This window comes from Micropterus salmoides, unplaced genomic scaffold, assembly GCF_014851395.1.
Source record: "Micropterus salmoides isolate LMB-PRFRI ecotype aquatic unplaced genomic scaffold, ASM1485139v1 Ms_hic_scaffold_4, whole genome shotgun sequence".
In the NCBI taxonomy this organism is placed as follows: domain Eukaryota; kingdom Metazoa; phylum Chordata; class Actinopteri; order Centrarchiformes; family Centrarchidae; genus Micropterus; species Micropterus salmoides.
The window spans coordinates 19,299,167-19,316,328 of record NW_024043372.1 but is presented as its reverse complement, the minus strand read 5'-3'; the positions used below and the strand labels follow the sequence as shown (position 1 = coordinate 19,316,328).

At 39.7% G+C, this 17,162-nt stretch overlaps 2 protein-coding genes across 5 annotated transcripts; one reads left to right on the top strand and one right to left on the bottom strand.

Annotated features, from left to right (window-relative positions):
• Positions 1–132: 132 nt before the first annotated feature.
• si:ch211-161c3.5 (uncharacterized protein C3orf18) lies at positions 133–6,251 on the top strand. Its single transcript, XM_038697018.1, has 5 exons — positions 133–507; positions 1,396–1,827; positions 2,050–2,075; positions 2,571–2,700; positions 5,634–6,251. Exons 2-5 carry the CDS (start codon positions 1,567–1,569, stop codon positions 5,712–5,714), a joined length of 498 nt encoding a protein of 165 aa, XP_038552946.1. The 5' UTR covers positions 133–507; positions 1,396–1,566; the 3' UTR covers positions 5,715–6,251.
• A 674-nt stretch (positions 6,252–6,925) lies between these two features.
• si:ch211-161c3.6 (high mobility group AT-hook 2b) lies at positions 6,926–17,106 on the bottom strand. 4 transcript variants are annotated; one of them, XM_038697022.1, is made up of 6 exons: positions 16,201–17,106; positions 14,065–14,188; positions 13,787–13,870; positions 12,321–12,371; positions 12,134–12,172; positions 6,926–10,152 (listed from the first exon to the last, which is right to left on the bottom strand). In XM_038697022.1, the coding sequence occupies exons 2-6, from the start codon at positions 14,167–14,169 to the stop codon at positions 10,069–10,071; spliced, it is 363 nt and encodes a 120-aa protein (XP_038552950.1). In that variant the 5' UTR covers positions 14,170–14,188; positions 16,201–17,106; the 3' UTR covers positions 6,926–10,068. The 4 variants fall into 4 exon arrangements, with proteins under 4 accessions (XP_038552950.1, XP_038552949.1, XP_038552947.1 ...); XM_038697021.1 differs by having other exon boundaries at positions 14,065–14,234; positions 16,201–16,596; XM_038697019.1 differs by having other exon boundaries at positions 14,065–14,265; positions 16,201–16,594.
• Positions 17,107–17,162: the final 56 nt, after the last annotated feature.

Genomic DNA, 17,162 nt, shown 5'->3' with positions numbered 1-17,162 from the left:
TGGGTCTGACAGCATCTGGTGTGCAGAGCCATTAAATCCCATTCTCACCCCTGCAAAGCCAAATAGACAGCTGAGGGAACCAACCGCATCTATCATCTTGAAGCCATTAGACCAATTGCAGGGTGAAGGGGGAGGGAGCTTGCCGCACTGATCTCTGTTTGCAGCATCCATAGAGCAGCCTCTGTTATGTGAAATACAAGAAAGGGCAAGACAGGGGGAGTAGATCCTAGGAGGCAATCTGAGAACCGGAAGGGGATCTCTTAGAGACAGCCAGGATAGGCTTGCTTTGATGTGTGGGGTCCGTCTTTAGAGAAAATGGCTGTTTTGTTAATGTAAACAGCCTAAGCAGTACCTGAATTGCTAAAGGGGGGAAGCAGAAGAGGAAGAGGAGGAGGAGGAGGAGGAGGGGCAGCCGCTGGAGGAAATGTTGCCTCTTCCAATGAAATTTTCCCATCTCTATCTCACCCTGGCCTGTCGCAGCTCACCTCTGAAGTCATGTATGTTAAGGTAGGTATGCAGCTCTAATCTGAGAGGACACATGGAGTAGGACCTGATCACGTTGGCAGGATTAGTAGCTCAGCTGTTTGTGCAGGACAGCTGAGATACAGTGCATCTTGACTAAAAATAAACATGTGATGTATCAGTAACTCACAGTAATAAGACCAGAACATGATTCAAACAAAGAAGTAAAAAGTCTTTGAAGGAGGTTGCAGGCTCTGTCTTGTTGCAGTACAGGGGATTGTTAACTAGACCAACAGCAATGACAAACACACATGTTCCTCATTAACAGCACAAGCAGACAGGATGCACTAAGGGGAGAGGAATGGATCATGTGTCTATTTTCACCGCCTGCTTGTACCCATGCTTTAAAATGAAAATGTTTTTAAAACTCATATATATGTGTGTGTGTATATTCAGGATAAATTGCTCTTCATTCTCATTGGGATGTGTAGAGTTTGTGTGTGGGTGGGAGGTGCGTGTACAGAGTCTTGGATGCAGTGGATATTTATGGAAACTGTGTGTGTGTGGGTGTAAGTTGGATTTTGACATCTGAATGCACTGCAAACACGTTTCCTCACAGTGCACGTTACAGTTTGAGTGGTTACTATTCCTCTGTATTTTTTAAGTTTGTTATGCCACTTTCCTCCTGTGCCTTTGCTACCCACATCCTGCCCAAAACACCTACCACAACCCTGCTGGCACAATCAGCCGAGGGTGGTGTGTGCCAAAACTGAAATGTGTGATTTTTTTTTTTCTACAAAGATTTAATTACATAAAAATCTAAATGGAAATGATATTTTAGCAATTGGGGTTGAAGGAACACTTCACCTTTAATCAAATGTCAGAAATTAGAAAAATGACCCTTGTTTCCCCTGTTTCTCCTTTTTCTTATAGTTTTAGGTTTTATTCTCCATATCACACGGTCAAAGCGTCAATGCCTCAGCAGACCTTAAACCCGAGGGAAGACACCTGTGTCAACCATGAGACACACTAGAGGCTGAGCGACACAACTACATTTACACACGTTGAAAATACTTCCTTCAGTTGAAACAGTTACACCTGACCATGGCTGTAACTGCAGCTAAGGCAGCTACAAGTTTTCTCTCCACAACCACCACGACCACCGCAATCCCCTTCCTCTCGACGGTTTCGAGCACCAGAGACAATGTCACCTCCAGAACAACATTAATGACTGTTACTATAACGACAAACGAGACCAGCTTCAATGCCACCACGTTTCCAGAGGCGGTGATCGAAGGCTCGGGAATGGGAATGGTGCTCCTACCTTTTGGCATCATCACTGTCATTGGCTTAGCAGTGGCAATTGTAAGGAATCATTTAAATATCGTCTCTAAAATGGCATTTGATTCAGCAGAAATGCATTTTCTCTGAATGAACTACAATGTCTTGACCGGTTGCATTCTTTATATCATGTGTGTATATTTGTCTTGACACACCTCAGATGTAATATATACTTGCACTCAATAATTTAGTTTGGAGAAGTTAGTTATATCGATAACACTACTTGTATTTCTTCCCCCATCCCAGATACTGTATATTCGGAAACGGAAACGGTAAGTTTATAGTTTATAAGTTATATATAAGATTTTATTTGCAGATCCCGCAACCAGGCAAGGCTGGATTACCAATATTTCTGTAATCTGATTATTTAATAAATACATTTGCTACAGAATTAGCACCACTAAAATATAGTATCAACCTAAAGCAAGTCCTACAGAATTAGGTTATTCTGTGGCTGTGTCAAAATCTAGTTTTAAAGGCTCATGTATATTACTTTAGTTTATATATTATATTGTCTCCATGTGGTCCATATTGCAACACAAACTAATACAATGCAAGCATCATTACAACACAGGCGTACTGGTTGCAATGGAGGAACCACAGGTTATATACACATTGCACAGAGGACAGTAGATGGAGGGTTAGTATGGGCCAGGAAATCTTTCACCATTTTTAACCTACTAGGGTTAATCCAGCATTGCAACAAAGCATACTTTCTACTTACTTAAATGCTGACTGGTCTTCACCTCTAAACACTACTCATGCAGGTTGGAGAAGCTGAGGCACCAACTCATGCCCATGTACAACTTTGACCCGGCTGAAGAACAAGATGACCTGCTGGAACAGGAACTACTGGACCATGGCCGGGAAGGCAGCCTCACAGGTCCCAATGCCAAGGTGAGCTGGAAAGTGTTTGGTAGTGAGAGTTCTTGTTTTCTGTACCCTCACATGAACCACTTTATCTGTTTGGCAACTGTCTTATCTAGAATGAAAATGCTCCCATTCAGACCACAAATGGTAAATGTTTTCAATGACCACAGAAGCCACAATAAACATATTTCATTTTCCTCCATATTCTTATATACATTAATGGAAAGTTATGAGCAGTGGTTTAGACAGTGTTTGTCATTATCATTAACAAAACACAAACTTCTATCAAAATATGAAAGGATGTTCATTTGGATGTACATTTTTTAAATAATTTCTTGAACCAATTCTTGTAGCTTGGGCTAGCTGTAGATTTAATTAAGTCTATCTGTAGATTTTACACGTTATGATAAAATCTCTATTTTTGCCATATCACAGAACATGTGTGCTTTCCTTAAGGTTGCTGATTAGGTAATCCACACTGTCAGTTTATTTTATTCCATTAATAGCTCTAAATCTGTAATTGTCAAAACTCATCTTTATTTTCTTTTATTTCTTTTAAGTTTTGACAATGGCATATTGGTTAAAGGCAAACATGGTAAAGTATCGCCTGTGTGTCTTTTGGACCATCTCTCTAAACCTCTTTTTTTCCCCACATTCCTCATTCTTTCAGTATCTCATACAAAAACTAGTAGGTTAGATGTCGTTTAATAGATTTTTATGTATACATTTTATATGAACTAATCCATAATTAAGTAAATGCTTGCAGAGGACACAACACACTCACACAAAGTCTTTACCTTACATCCATATTATCTTTCATCCTTTCCTTTGTGCTCCCTCAACTTATACTTACTTTAACATGAAATATTCCAGGGGCCACATGAGCACACATATATGCAAAACACCATCTTTGGGGTTATTTCAAATAATGACATCCAACTTGATATATTACACACACCATCACACAATGAAGTCTTATAGTGGTAGAATAAAGTCTATAGTGATATGTTGAACAATACATAGTATGTTTTAGTGCAGCTTTATTAATGTTAAATGGTATTCGAGGGATTTTTGTAATTTCATGTAATTTCATAACATGAAGGTGAGCTTACGATCTCAAGCTCAAGGACCACTTACTAGCTTTTACCATCGCTTTCAACTGCATCTTAGATGTGGCAACTGAGCTAATCCCAGGACATGACATAACTGTGGCAAACTCATTGATGAAATACATGAAATGCAGTTGAAAGCCTGCAAAATAGCTGGTAAGTGGACCATGTGGTGTGTTCCATTTACCTTGGAAGTCGGAGCTGGGAATGACGTCACACCCGAGTTGATAGCCTTGCAGTTAAACAGCAGATTTAAGTCGGAAAACCAAGACCGATGCCTCTGGCTATTGTTAGCAATACCAATGGCTAACAAGACATTTCTATGGTATTTTGCTAATTTTACACACCGTAGCAACATGTCTACAAATATAAGTTGGACAGGACTGTATTTAATGAGACTCAAATAAGAGAGAAGTGCGATAAACAGTATGACTACAGCTTTCACTACTGTTGATTCCAGGAGCAGCCATCTTGGATTTTGAGGTCATTGTTGGTGCGGTTCTCCCGACTTTCAGAGTCGGAAATCCAACTTAACTTATCCAACTTCTGACTTGGAACTCAGAAATTCTGACTTCCCATGACTTCCAATGGAACTCACCATTAGTTAAGATTATTTTGTCCAATGCTTGTTTCTGATGCCCACTGCATTGAGAGGAATGCATTTTTAACATATATCTGAAGATTCTCAGTCATCCAGGTCATAGTTATCCAAGGAGGGTTAAAATCCCAGTCCCAGCTATTTATCTCTAATTATCAAGGTGATGGATACCATTTGGTTCGTTAGTGCTCCTGGCTGTTGTAATGACAGCTGGTATGGTAGTTAGAATCACCTGAGGCCAAGTCTGAATGATCGTCATTGGCATTGTCACACAATGTAAGCGTTTGTTCAATTTCCTGGTAAGTTATGTAAGGACAGCATTGTAGTTGGAGGTGCTGTTGCAGACCTCCTCACCTGAGAGATGGTTTCTTTACTTTGGTGTAGATGGCTTCCTTCACTCCTCTTTCGAACCATCTGTCCTTCTTATCCAGAATATGAACACTGTCGAAGGAGTGTCCTTTATCCTTCAGATGTAGGTAAACTGCCTCAGTCTTGACCTGAGGAGTTTGCCTTTCCTTCTGTGTTGAGCCATATGTTTGTGAAGTGCTTGTTTCCCCAATATACCGGTCTCTGCATTCTGCACTGCACTGGACAGCATGCACTAGATTGCTTTTCTTGTGTTTGGGTGTTCAGTCTTTCGGGTGGACCAGTGCCAGTCTTAGTGTGTTCTGTTTTAAAAACCACCCATGGTTCAAAGACAAGTGAAAGAAGCACCAAAGTAGAGAAACCATCTCTCGACAGGGGATAATGCAAACACTCAATCTGGCCTCTTGTGACAATGCCAACAACATCTAATGAACCAAATGGTATCCATCACCTTGATAAATAGCTCAGACTCCCTGCCAGTCAGTTAGAATTAAAGAAGCCTCTTGAACAAAGATGTCTAAACAGCTTCACGTATCTTCAATCAAGTCCAGTTGCCTTTGTGCACACATTTGAACCCTCCTTGGACATTCTGAATATACTTTATTTAGTAATTTTACGAAGTGAACTTACTACACACCCTAAACAGTTTGCATAGTCTATGATTTTATACATGTGGCCTCTGGTCCTAACACACTTTCTCTGGTTTCAGTAATCAATCCCATTCCTATTCCTAAAATATTAAGTTGATTTAGCTATTTTGATGGTCTTAAAATGAACAAAACAGAAGGTTACTGTGGGACAACTAACTGTTCTCATGGTTTAGCACAATTCAAGTTTGGAGTCACCATGTAATCGTAATGTCACTAACGATTTTATCTTCTCGGCAGACTTTAACAACCTCCCAGGGGACTACGCAGAGGCCCAGTCGTTTGGTCTTTACAGATGTAGCCAAAGCTCTTAACGCTTAACAGCTCTCTCCATTAGTTGATTTCAGTTTGCAGTGGCCACTGTCCCTTATCGAGTTAACAGACTGTCACTCAGGAAGGAAAACAAAGGGACACCTGGACTGTTTTGGGGAACAACTGGAGCTTTGATGAAATTTTCATCACTAGGACACAGTATGTGACATGGCAGTCATGAAAAAAACAAAAAAAACGTATGGTGCATGTATGATAAGGGAGCATCACATATGATCTTGCACTGTTATCATGTGGCGCGCAAATGCAGTGTGGTGCACTTTCATTGCATCATGTTGTGTCATTGCTGTTAAAATGTTTGGTAGCTTGTCAGTGAAGTTCTTCTGAGCTTCAATATCTACTTCCATGTTTGATATGAGAGAAGTGTAAGTTTGTGTAATACTGATTTTGTGGTCTTACGTGTCTGACAAGCTTGAACACTGGATGTGTTACCCTCCTTAAGTGAACTGTCCCTCCTTATTTTGTTTCTTCTCTATTGAACAATGAAGAATTGTTTCTGTCTGCATACATTAAAACTATTTAAACCAATTTGGAAAAAAATGGTTTTGTTGTACAAATTTATAACAAAAGAAGAGTTGTTAGGTGGGATATTTTATTGATAGCGATAAAATCAATAAGTGATAAAAGAAGCTGAATAACACAAATCACATGGTAAAGAATCATAACAACATATATATCACAGGTTTGTGAGTTGTATTAATGAAGTGGATGAGGACAAGTCAATAACATAACTACTAAATGGTGTTAAAGGTAAGGCATTAAAGATGATTTCTCAAGTTACATTCCAACTTTTCAATAGTTGAAAATGGATCAAGTACTGTATGTAACTATAACTATATCAGTTAGATCACAAAATACATCGTCCCCATATAGAGAGTAAATATCCAGACACAGCTCGTGTAAAATAACAAACATTGACCCAGTCTTAGTTAAATTAAGAGGCACCCTTCAGGCTGACTTCCATTCATTATGGCAATATGAATGTAGTGAGATGAGATGAGCGGACTACAACAGTACTAGTTTGACAGTTATTTCAAGATTTCATGAACCACGTCGCCTGCAGGCTTGATAGAAAAGGTTAGGCATAACTAACCAAACATTTCCTCAGAGATGTCCCAGGCTTGTTAGTTTTCAGAGGTAGTCCATAGGGCAAACAAGGTAAAGTCAATGCAGTTGAACAAGAAAACATACCTCTCTATAAATGAATTAAGCTCCTCTGGCAGCAATTTATTCAACAATGCTGAAATACATCAAACTATTGGGATACAACAAAAAATAAGCACAATTTAAGTGGGAGAAACAAGTTGATATACAGTAAATGGTGGGTGATATTCAAGTCACCTCAACAACTGTTAAGTGATACGTAGTTCATGTTGGAAATGTCAGCCATGCATGATGACACAGGGGCAGAATCTTAGGAAATTTAAGTATTTGCAACAGTTAGTCAGTTTAAGTGCAGAAATCCTGACCAACAAGGTCTCAAAAACCTATTGGAGGCTGGAAATCTCTTTACCTCTGATTTTGATTTTTAAAAATAAAGAATTTGGTATAAGATTATCTCCATGAGGATAAAGACATCCCCGGTCCTCCAAAATACTAATATTATTCTACATTTATATGACTAGTTGTTATGGTAAGTTATTACTGATTCAATGTACTACTTTTTAAAAATAATGAGTTTACCATAAAGCATCAGTTCTACCAAATTACACACACATTTTTACACTTGACCTCCAGTGGTATCTAATCATGTAGATATTTTTGTTTCTCTTTTCAACACCATGAACACAATAGTGAGACCACAAACAAAATTCCATTCATTGTATTGAGGCGCCACAGACGTATCAGAAGCAGATATCTTAAAACCAGGCAGAATAAAACCAAAACGATCTGCATGGCTGGATAGCACTAGAGGTAACTGAGAGTCTGACTCTTTTTGTTATTTGGGTGAACGGACCCTTTAAAGCAAGACTCTGACTTTTGAGCAAAGAACCCAAATTAAAAAGTATAATTAATGAACAGTAAAACACACCCTCAATTCAATACAATTGGGGGGTTTCCTGCTGCAGTCTCACTTGGTCTGGTTCTGTATGAGCAGTAACATACGGTAGCTAATGTTAGCAAACTTCAGATAGAAGTCACTTAATAAAAAATGTTAAGTCAGTTTGTTTGCTGACTTTATAACTCCTTTGTACTTGTGCTTCTGTTTCACCAAAAGTTATAGCTTCACTTTTAATAGCCAAATAGGAAAAGGGGATGCTTGTTTTGTTGTTTTCCAGAACTGTCATGTGTTTCAGCACTGTATGGTTGTTTGCTGCCTTTCCTTTCAAATCACATGAATTAAAAGTGTCACATATACAATTTACAGTGTAAGAATCAGAAAATACATGATGTAGTAAAAAATGAGAAAGAAGTAAGCGACCCAAAAAAAACAAGTATTTCATAAGGAACTACACCCTAAAAAGCAAGTATTTAATCAAGTTGTTGTAAACTATTGGCTGCATTTTATTTCCCAGGAGAACAAACAAAGTCTCACTTCAGCTTTTAACAAATACAGTTTTTAAAAAAAAGAAATGACACTGATGCTTTTATTTGTACACCGATAGTAAAATCCTCTGCTGGACTGTACCGTCTGTTTCTGTGTGTTGGTATGTAAACCCTTTGCCTGTCTGAGTTGTATATCTGCACATGAACCTGTCTCTGTGTGTGTGTGTGTGTGTGTGTGTGTGTGTGTGTGTGTGTGTGCGCGCGCACAGTAAATGTGTCTGTCATTGCTGCTATGGGTGTGCGAGAATAACTTTGTTGGAGAACATCTGTCTTTTGTGTTACTGAGGTAGAATGAGAGATTAAGAAACTGAGGACAACTGAGGCTTAAATGAGGTCTTTGTGTCAAGGCATACTGGTAATGTCAAATACAGGTCAGAAGTGCACAACAAACACAGCACAATAATTATCACTGAGTAGACTGACAACATGTTCCTGAATAGTTTTGTACCTGAGGTTTCAATATGGTGTAAAAGCACTGTAATAGTAAAATCCTGAGTGTGGTAAAATGACACGTCAACACTGTTGTTGACTGAAAGTATATATGAAGGCTTTCTTTCCAAAATGAGATGTCCATTTAAACCTTTGGGTGCTTTTTTTTCCTGCTGGGTGGAAGGAAAATAAAAGGATTTCACTGAGGTTATTAATCTGTACGCTTGCTTACGTTGGCATTTAAGCTATGTAATCCTATGAATGTTTTATTTTGAGCAAAGAACATAACACATTTCTCTCCTCCCACATTGGATATTTCATTTTGGAATAAAAACCTTTCACCTCTACTTTCATAATAATGACTTCAGCACACCATGTTTACATTGTTAACATTGATAAAAATGTCACCGTCTTGCTCCCATTTCATTTGAGGATTCATGACGCTTGATTTAGAAACATGTTTCAATAAAACGGTTTAGTTTGGTTCCTTTTTTCTTAAAATCCCCCCCTCTCATTTGAGCCCACAACCCCTACACACACACACACACACACACACACACACACACACACACACACACACACACACACACACACACACACACACACACACACACACACACACACACACACACACACACACACACACACCCCTTATATGAATTGACATTTTGTGAAATACACTTCTTGGCTTTCTTACCTTGAGTTAGATGAGAAAATTGATATGAAAAACACTTAGTTTAGCTTAGCATAAAGACAGTTAGCTCAGCTCAGAAGGTAAGAAAACTGCCGAACACCACTAAAACTTAAAGGCACATAACTCCTGTAAAAACTAAAACTGTTATTTTTTACACTTTGGTTTGTGTACAAATTAAAGATATTTAGATATGACATGTTAATTGGTGAGCATTAGAGATGCTGATAGGTAGATTTTGATACCTTTGCATAAAGCCAGGCTAGCCGTTTCCCTCCGTTTCCAGTCTATGTGCTAAGCTAAGCGAATCAGTTGCTGCAGGCAGTAGGATAACAGACATGAGAGCGGCATCATTATTCTCATCTAACTCTCAGCAGTAAAGTATTTATCCAAAATGTCAAACTATTCCCTTTAAAAAAAAAAAACATATCCAAATTATTCAACGTTAAAATAGAGCTTGTTCACCAAACTCTTATAGTGAACCAACAAAACCAGGGTACAGTATCGGATCAGGAGAAGAAACCGCCGTCTTCAATGATTTTGTGTTTGTGTGTGTGTGTGTTTGTGTGTGTGTGTTTGTGTGTGTGTTCATTCCTGAATCCTCATCACAGATAGGAGTCAGACTGTACCCCTGTTTGTTTGAGGCCAAACCTTGAGGTAGGTAGAGAGGCATCCTATCTACTCCCCTTCCTCCTGCGCTGGAGCCTGAGCTGATGAGGGCATGAGCTGCGAGGGACCCTCCTCAGCCTCTTGTGAAGGGCCCTGGAACAGCAGGGAATCAAAACTAGTGTCACTTTGCCTGTTATTGTCTTATCTCTTTTAGTGACTCATTATGTGCAAGTTAATGAATCAATACTAGAAAGAGCACTACAAAACAAGAATGATTGTTAACATTTCATTAAGTTATTGCGTGCGAGGACATAGTTCCAGCTGTCAGACCTAGAAATGTGAGGAAGACGACAGTTATGTCAGGAAACCAAAAAGACAGAGGAAGAGAACAGTTAGATCAGGTTTCCCCTCTCTATATTGACTCATTCTTCCCCTTCGCATGCGTGCGTCTGAGAAAGGGAGTCAATCTCAACGGTTTCAGTTCTTGAAGCATCGTTGACAAACTGCTAGGTGGCGAGGATTCGATAAGGCAGACAAGGCATCAAGAGGACTACCCACTTTGGTGGCAACTGTTGCGCAATGTTTTCGTTTGAAAAATTAACAAGATGGCTAAAAGAACCAAGGCTTCTCAGAAACACTTGGGCGTAAATTCAGCAACACTGGATGTCACCAAAAGATGTCTGGAGGTGTATCTGGGGAATTCAGCACCACCATCTGTGCATTTCCAAGAACTCGTCATATCCTCATGAAGTCAGTTTACGTAAAGCACAGGGAACACGTGCATTGGCACTTTTGCTATTTACATCAAATGTACCAAAGCAACGGCAATTTTAGCAGTTTTACACTTGTCTGATACCACATTGTGTACTTGGGTCCAAAGGTTTATTTCTCACATGCTCAAGTAAATATGAAGTGAAATGCAATGTGGCATGCTCCTAATGTAGTGCTAAAAGTATAAATATAAGGATAAAGATGCAAGAATATGTGCAAAAATTTACACATGTGACACGCGCTAATGTGCAATGTGCAAGGCAGTGCAAAGGATTCTCTGTCGACAATAGGCTGGACGAGGTTGAGGATACACAGGAGGTGAGTGGACAGAGTCAGACTAGTACAGTGTTGCACTGAGGCACACTAGATTCTATGAGAAAAGACGGATATAAAACTACTGAAGGATTGCTTTGAGGTAGGCAGAGGAGCAACCCATCTACTCCCCTTCCTCAATGTATGATTATCCAGTACTGAACTAGTGAAAACATGTTAGTTTGGATTTAGATGTCATAAAATATACATCAATGACTATCAATTACTTAGTACACCTAGGTAAAACTAATGCATTCTAATACAACAACCTGACAACTTAGTGGCTAAGACGAGGACTCCTTTTGTATAGTCATCACCCTCTGTCTCTTCATGTTTCTTGTCTGTCTCTCTCTACCATCACTATTAATAAAGGCTAAAATGCCACAAAAAGTATCTGTTCAAATGGGTTTTGAGCGTAGTTTAGGTTTGACGATCTGTGCTTGAGACAAGCTTATGACATTCATGAATAGTTAAATGAGATTGTGCTTTTACAAGTCCTGCATCATAAACGTAACTGACATTAGTCAAAAGGAACACGTGTGACACAAAATGAGATTTCTGTTCAACTGAAGCAGAGGGTGTATTCCTCTATAGTCACACGCTCTCAAAAGGGACCTCAGCTTCAGCATAATATAACACTAACATATTTAAAACTAAAAAACACTGACAAGGTGAAAAATAAGGTAGGTAAATCTGCAGTGGTATTATATAACAAGTATTAAATTGCACATGCTTAGAGGCTAAAGATGATTTAATGACCTGTAATAAGATTATGAGCCAATTGTTATACACACATATATATATATATATATATATATATATATATATATAATCAGTAAACATGGCTCTGAAAGTTATCTCATAGAGCTTAGCATGGAAATGTATAATAACTCATCTTATAGGCAGACCTTGTTTCAGTTATATTAAACAAAGTCCCATTTAAATGAATTCCTAATAAGTTTTCAGTTGAGCAAAACTCGTGGTTTAAAGTGCCACATCAAAACAAAACTGGTCCACCCTACTACCCTTTTAAAGATTACGTTTTCCTCACCTGCTGCTCTTCAGTTACTTCTTGAACTACTTTCTGGGGCTGTGGAAAGAGACGGAACAGAATTCATTAAACATGAAGGAAAAGCCACCCTCAAGGACTGGCAGCTCCAGCTGACACCTGGGAGGCTTTGGACATACATTTACAATCAACTCCATGATGTCTCTAACTGTCAACTATTGCTCCATACCCATTTCCTCGGTCGCCCACGTGGTCGTCTCTCCCCAACGGGCTCTACTTTCTGAGAAAGAACAGATGAGTGGTTAAAAGGAGGTTTGAACAGTCCTGTTATACTGATCAATGACTATGATTAAGGTTTATTTTATTTGAGAGCCATTTTTACCGCTATAGCTCCTGCAATGGGGAACATTTCTGTCAGCAGCTACAGATGTTTTTTTCTATAAACTGTATTAATGATAACTAAAACGTTATTTGAGAATACTTTTATTTGATTTTACAAGCACAGGTTAAATGGCCTGCATTGTTGGCACTGTCAGCAGCTGCAACAAAACTCGACTCTTTAGTGATAAACAGAAATGTCTTTTCTCTCCATCCACTGAAACGTCAACACGTACAATGCCTGCACAGCTGTATATCCAATAAAATCCTGCACATGGGTCAGCTTTCACTGTATGTCTCAACATAAATGACTCTCACAGCAAGAGTAGAAATATTTTAAACAATTAAATGGTTGTAGTACACAAATGGCATTTTCTGGTTTTATATACACACACAACTGTTTTAAGAAATGTTCAGTTTCCCCACATTTGAAAACACAATGTATTTGTGTAATAGGCATGTCTAATTGCAGGCCCAGGCATGAAATAACTTGCTCTGTTGAAGTTATGTTTCCACATTTTTATAAATGGATTCACTATGTTATAGATCTACTACATGCTACAAAATGCACAGGCAGCTAAGGGGTCTTGACCAAGATTGCATATGTGATGAGTTGGGGTGTGAGAATGTATTGGGTTCGATTGGAAAGCTGCCAGCAGGGGCAGTGCAACAACTTTCCCTCCTGATACAACAGGCTTCTGAAAATCCTCAGCAAAACTACGGTGTACATATATACATACATAACAGCAGCGTAATACTAATGTGGTGGAGTAGACACAAAATGTCCCTCTGAAATGTAGTACATTAAAAGTATAAAGCATAAAATGGAAATGACTCGATACATGACTCGCTGCACTGACCATTCCATCTTTGAGCACTGCAATATTTAATAACGGTGTGTTTTCAGCTGACATTTGCCCTCAAGGTGTCTGCTGACTATCTAGTGTCCCTACAAAACACATATCTTTGCATTTCAGGACATATTACATGGAAAACTTTCAGATGCATCTAATGCAGATGCACTGGAAAGATAAACCTGTTAAGCTCATATAGAGCAATTTTTTTTTACTTGTAGATGCCTGCTACCATCAACTGTGAAACAAATTTGTTATCTGTTACTGGTTTCATTTCAATTAAAGTAAGAAGTCACAGGTAAGTCCAAATTCTTTTTTATATTATCCAACGTTAGGATATTTGCAAAAAAAACAACATTTCTTGTGATTCAACAAAAAGTCAAGTTCAAAAAGTTCCTGACTGGCAATGTAAATTGTATTCTTGTAAAGTTCAAATATCTTAGATACTCTGATTGGTTTCAACCTTCAGTGCAGTTCTGGGGCCCTTGTTCTTGCTGCCTTTCGGTCGTCCTCTCGGTCGCTTTGGAGTCGGTGGTCCTACAGGCTCCTGTAAGAAGAGATCAAATGTGGAGCCAATAACTAACTAGTGAAAAACATTTGTTTGAGCTGTTTTCTACAGCCGGGAGACACAGACACATAACCAACTTGAATGCCCTTTTCATTTTTCAATTATATTCTTAACAATTTAAGGTTAAGGACAGAAGTGATCAAATCCATCTTTTAAAAGGACTGATGTCCAACCTGCTGCTGTTTCCGTGGCCGACCCCTACCCCTGCGCTGGGGCTCAGGAGGTGACTGGGCGGTGCTCGGCTGGGGAGACGGCTCTTTGGTCCCACTGTTACTCATGCCTGCGTCTGTCCACCTGCTTCAAAGAGTGTGGGCATCAACGCTTGGAGGAGTGGCCTCAAGGGCTTAAAGAGGAGAAGACCTGAGTATCAGGAGCTGGAGATGTGAGCAAGGAAAAGTAAAAAGAAAAATGCTACTTTTGAATGCAGTCAGTGTAGCAACCACCTTTGGAGAATTTAGGAAAATCAGCTCTAATACACCAATTCTTTGTTAATTTTACACAATTGCTTTCACAGTTTCAGTCGGTGCCTAATGTATCATTAAAAGGATAATTCAGAATCACACACACAGGACCCTTTTCTCAGAGCAAGCGTGGGAACTGCTTATACATAAGCCTTGGCACCGGGTTCATCGGAACACAGGCAGGGGTCTGGCAAACGCAGGGAAACATGAGAGTGGTGCCCAGCGACTAAAAGTAGCACAGATATTCACAACTCAATCTACCATCCAAAATCTGCATCTACTGTACTGTATGCTGCCTTTCCATGTGCCCTCTGTGAGGTATTTCTCAATGGGGGTGTGCATGTTGTAGCTGTGCTGATGCTGCTACAACTTTTACTGTAAAACTTGTGCAGCTGAGACAATAATTTAGAATCCCACACACGAAAAATAACTACTACATGCAAAATCTTAATGGAAAGAATCACCACAATATGACAAACCATTGACAAATCTGAGTTTGCAGCCTATAGTGAACTTCAATCAACAGAAAATGTATCTGCAGCTACTTAGATAATCAATTAGCATACATTTTCAACATTCAAACTTTCTATGGTACCAGCTTCTCAATTTTTATTATTTGCTGCTTGTGTCTTCTTCCAAGAAATTGTCAGAAAACGCCTAACAAGCTCCAGAGCCCAAGGTGACATCTTCAAATTGGTTGTTTAGTTTGACCCACAGTCCAAAACCCAAAGATATTCAGTTTACTATCACGTAATACAAAGAAAGGCAGCGGATATTTACATTTAAGAATCTGAGGAAATAGCTGACATTTTGAAAATGGAAAAACAATGAATCAAAATAGCTGCAGATTAATTTTCTAATGATCAACTAATCAATTAATTGTTTCAGTAGGCTACTAGTGAATCATAGGTCTGATTAATTACACCCCTATGTTAATGTAAACAATGTATTCTTTTGTAATATGATATTTCTGGTTCTTTCCTTAAAAGTAACATCCCATTCGCTAAATTAATTTACTTTTTATTGCGTGAGTAAACAATAAAGTATCAACTTTAAGTTGGCTGTGGTCCCATGGTGGTCGTTCACCATAACGTCTAGCTCTGTCAGGAATGTGCCAAACACTAATTGCCAACACAGCCTATCAAAACGGCCGCACTGAAGCAGGAAGTCAAGAGTAATTTGAGAAATCGACGTCCTCGTTGAAACGATTTAAAGACAAACCGAGACGCACGACGTCGTTTCGTCGCTTAAAATCTGATTTCGGGGCAACACAACAAGCGTCCTGCACTTCTTCCACAGCAGAAGACCGTCCGCTTAACTCGTCTGTGTTTGGCAGTCATGTACGGGACTGAATGTACTTTTTGCATATGGGCGGCAATTGCGACCATGAAAACACGTTCTTTTACAGCCTTTAAAGAAGGTGCGTAAAGCGCTCCTGCAGCGATGCCGTAAGTTCAAACCTTCCCCGACTTCGCTTGAATAACTGGCGCTTGTAAAAACGCCAAAACAACAGTCGAGGCCATCTGTGTTTTAAAGCGTAAAGTCGGCGCTCACCATACAACATCCCCCTGCTTCCATCACTTGCGCAATCGATCTTAAATGTGTTGGGCTTTTGCAGTGATAACAGGTCCACCGAAGTGGATGGTCCGAGTGTCTGCAAGAGCTGCAAAAAAATTCAACAACAAGGACAAAGGCGAGGAACACAGGTGCAAAAGCTCTCCTTTCAAACCAGCCTGAACATACATACATACAGACATGCATTCAGGCTATAGGCTCCATGTTCAGCCTGAGTAATCCTGTCCATGCAGGCAGCGCCAAATGCAACGCTGAGAGCAGAGTACAGCTTACCTTGGGTCGGTTTTGCCGTTTTACCTGGAAGTTCACACAGTCAGCTCACTTTGTGCCCCTGCACAACTATGAAAATCTTAGTGTATCGACCGTCTCATTGGTTGGAATGAAAGGGTAAACTCTCTCTCTTTCTTTCTCTCTCTTCCCCCCTCTCTCTCTCTCCTCCTCCTCTAATCGGAAATCTGTGTGATCCCCCCAGACGTCCAGTCACGAATACCCCAGTTGCAGTATAATTGGGGGTTGTAGCTGAGCAGTATGCATTGCATACTTTCTCTATTAAAGCATGTTTCAAGAAAGAAAGAGGGTAGGAGGGTTGAAACAAGAGGACCCCGCCCCGAAAGGCTCACCGGACCACCCACTTAAGAGAGGGAAAGACGGCGAGAGAGAGAGAGAGAGAGACGGGCATCAGACAGGAGGGTAGAGTCTGGTTCCGGGGTTCCCAAAGTGGGGTCCAGGGGCTGGGAAGTTCCCCACAGAAGGGAGAAGAAAAAGTTAGTTTGCTTCAGTAGAAATGATGGTGAGATCAGACTGTCTAGACAGTTTCCAGCAGAGGTTTCATTCTCTCTCTCTCTCTCTCTCTCTCTCTCTCTCTCTCTCTCTGTTGTTAGATCCCCACCTACAGAGATATAATTTTGTAAGTTATAACAAAGGACAGAAATATCAAATGGGAATGAGAACAAAGTCTGCAGGGCAGCCATCTGATGTGCTTTTGTTTGGGGGGGAAATGGACCCCAGTTTGGCTCATTTAATCATGCACTACATGCAAGCAGACATTAGTGAGCAGTAAAAGAACATGCATATATGTGCCCCCAATGTGAGCAAAAAGACACATATTCCTTTTAAGTTTCTTATGTAGAAGTTTTTATTAGACACCATCTGAAGTTTTTTACCTGTCTCTTCTTTTTATTCTGTTGTACATGTATATAGTAGCCTATTTTTGGAATTAAAGCTTCCCATTCAAG

Bases quoted from the DNA above. Each gene is read 5' to 3' on its own strand.
- si:ch211-161c3.6 (XM_038697022.1), bottom strand. From the start codon at position 14,169: ATGAGTAACAGTGGGACCAAAGAGCCGTCTCCCCAGCCGAGCACCGCC. The intron at 13,871-14,064 runs GTTGGACATCAG...CTCTTCTTACAG, and splicing joins GGCCACGGAAACAGCAGCAG to GAGCCTGTAGGACCACCGAC. The intron at 10,153-12,133 runs GTGAGGAAAACG...CTGCTGTTCCAG, and splicing joins AAGTAACTGAAGAGCAGCAG to GGCCCTTCACAAGAGGCTGA.
- si:ch211-161c3.5 (XM_038697018.1), top strand. From the start codon at position 1,567: ATGGCTGTAACTGCAGCTAAGGCAGCTACAAGTTTTCTCTCCACAACC. The intron at 1,828-2,049 runs GTAAGGAATCAT...CCCCCATCCCAG, and splicing joins TTGGCTTAGCAGTGGCAATT to ATACTGTATATTCGGAAACG. The intron at 2,701-5,633 runs GTGAGCTGGAAA...TCTTCTCGGCAG, and splicing joins TCACAGGTCCCAATGCCAAG to ACTTTAACAACCTCCCAGGG.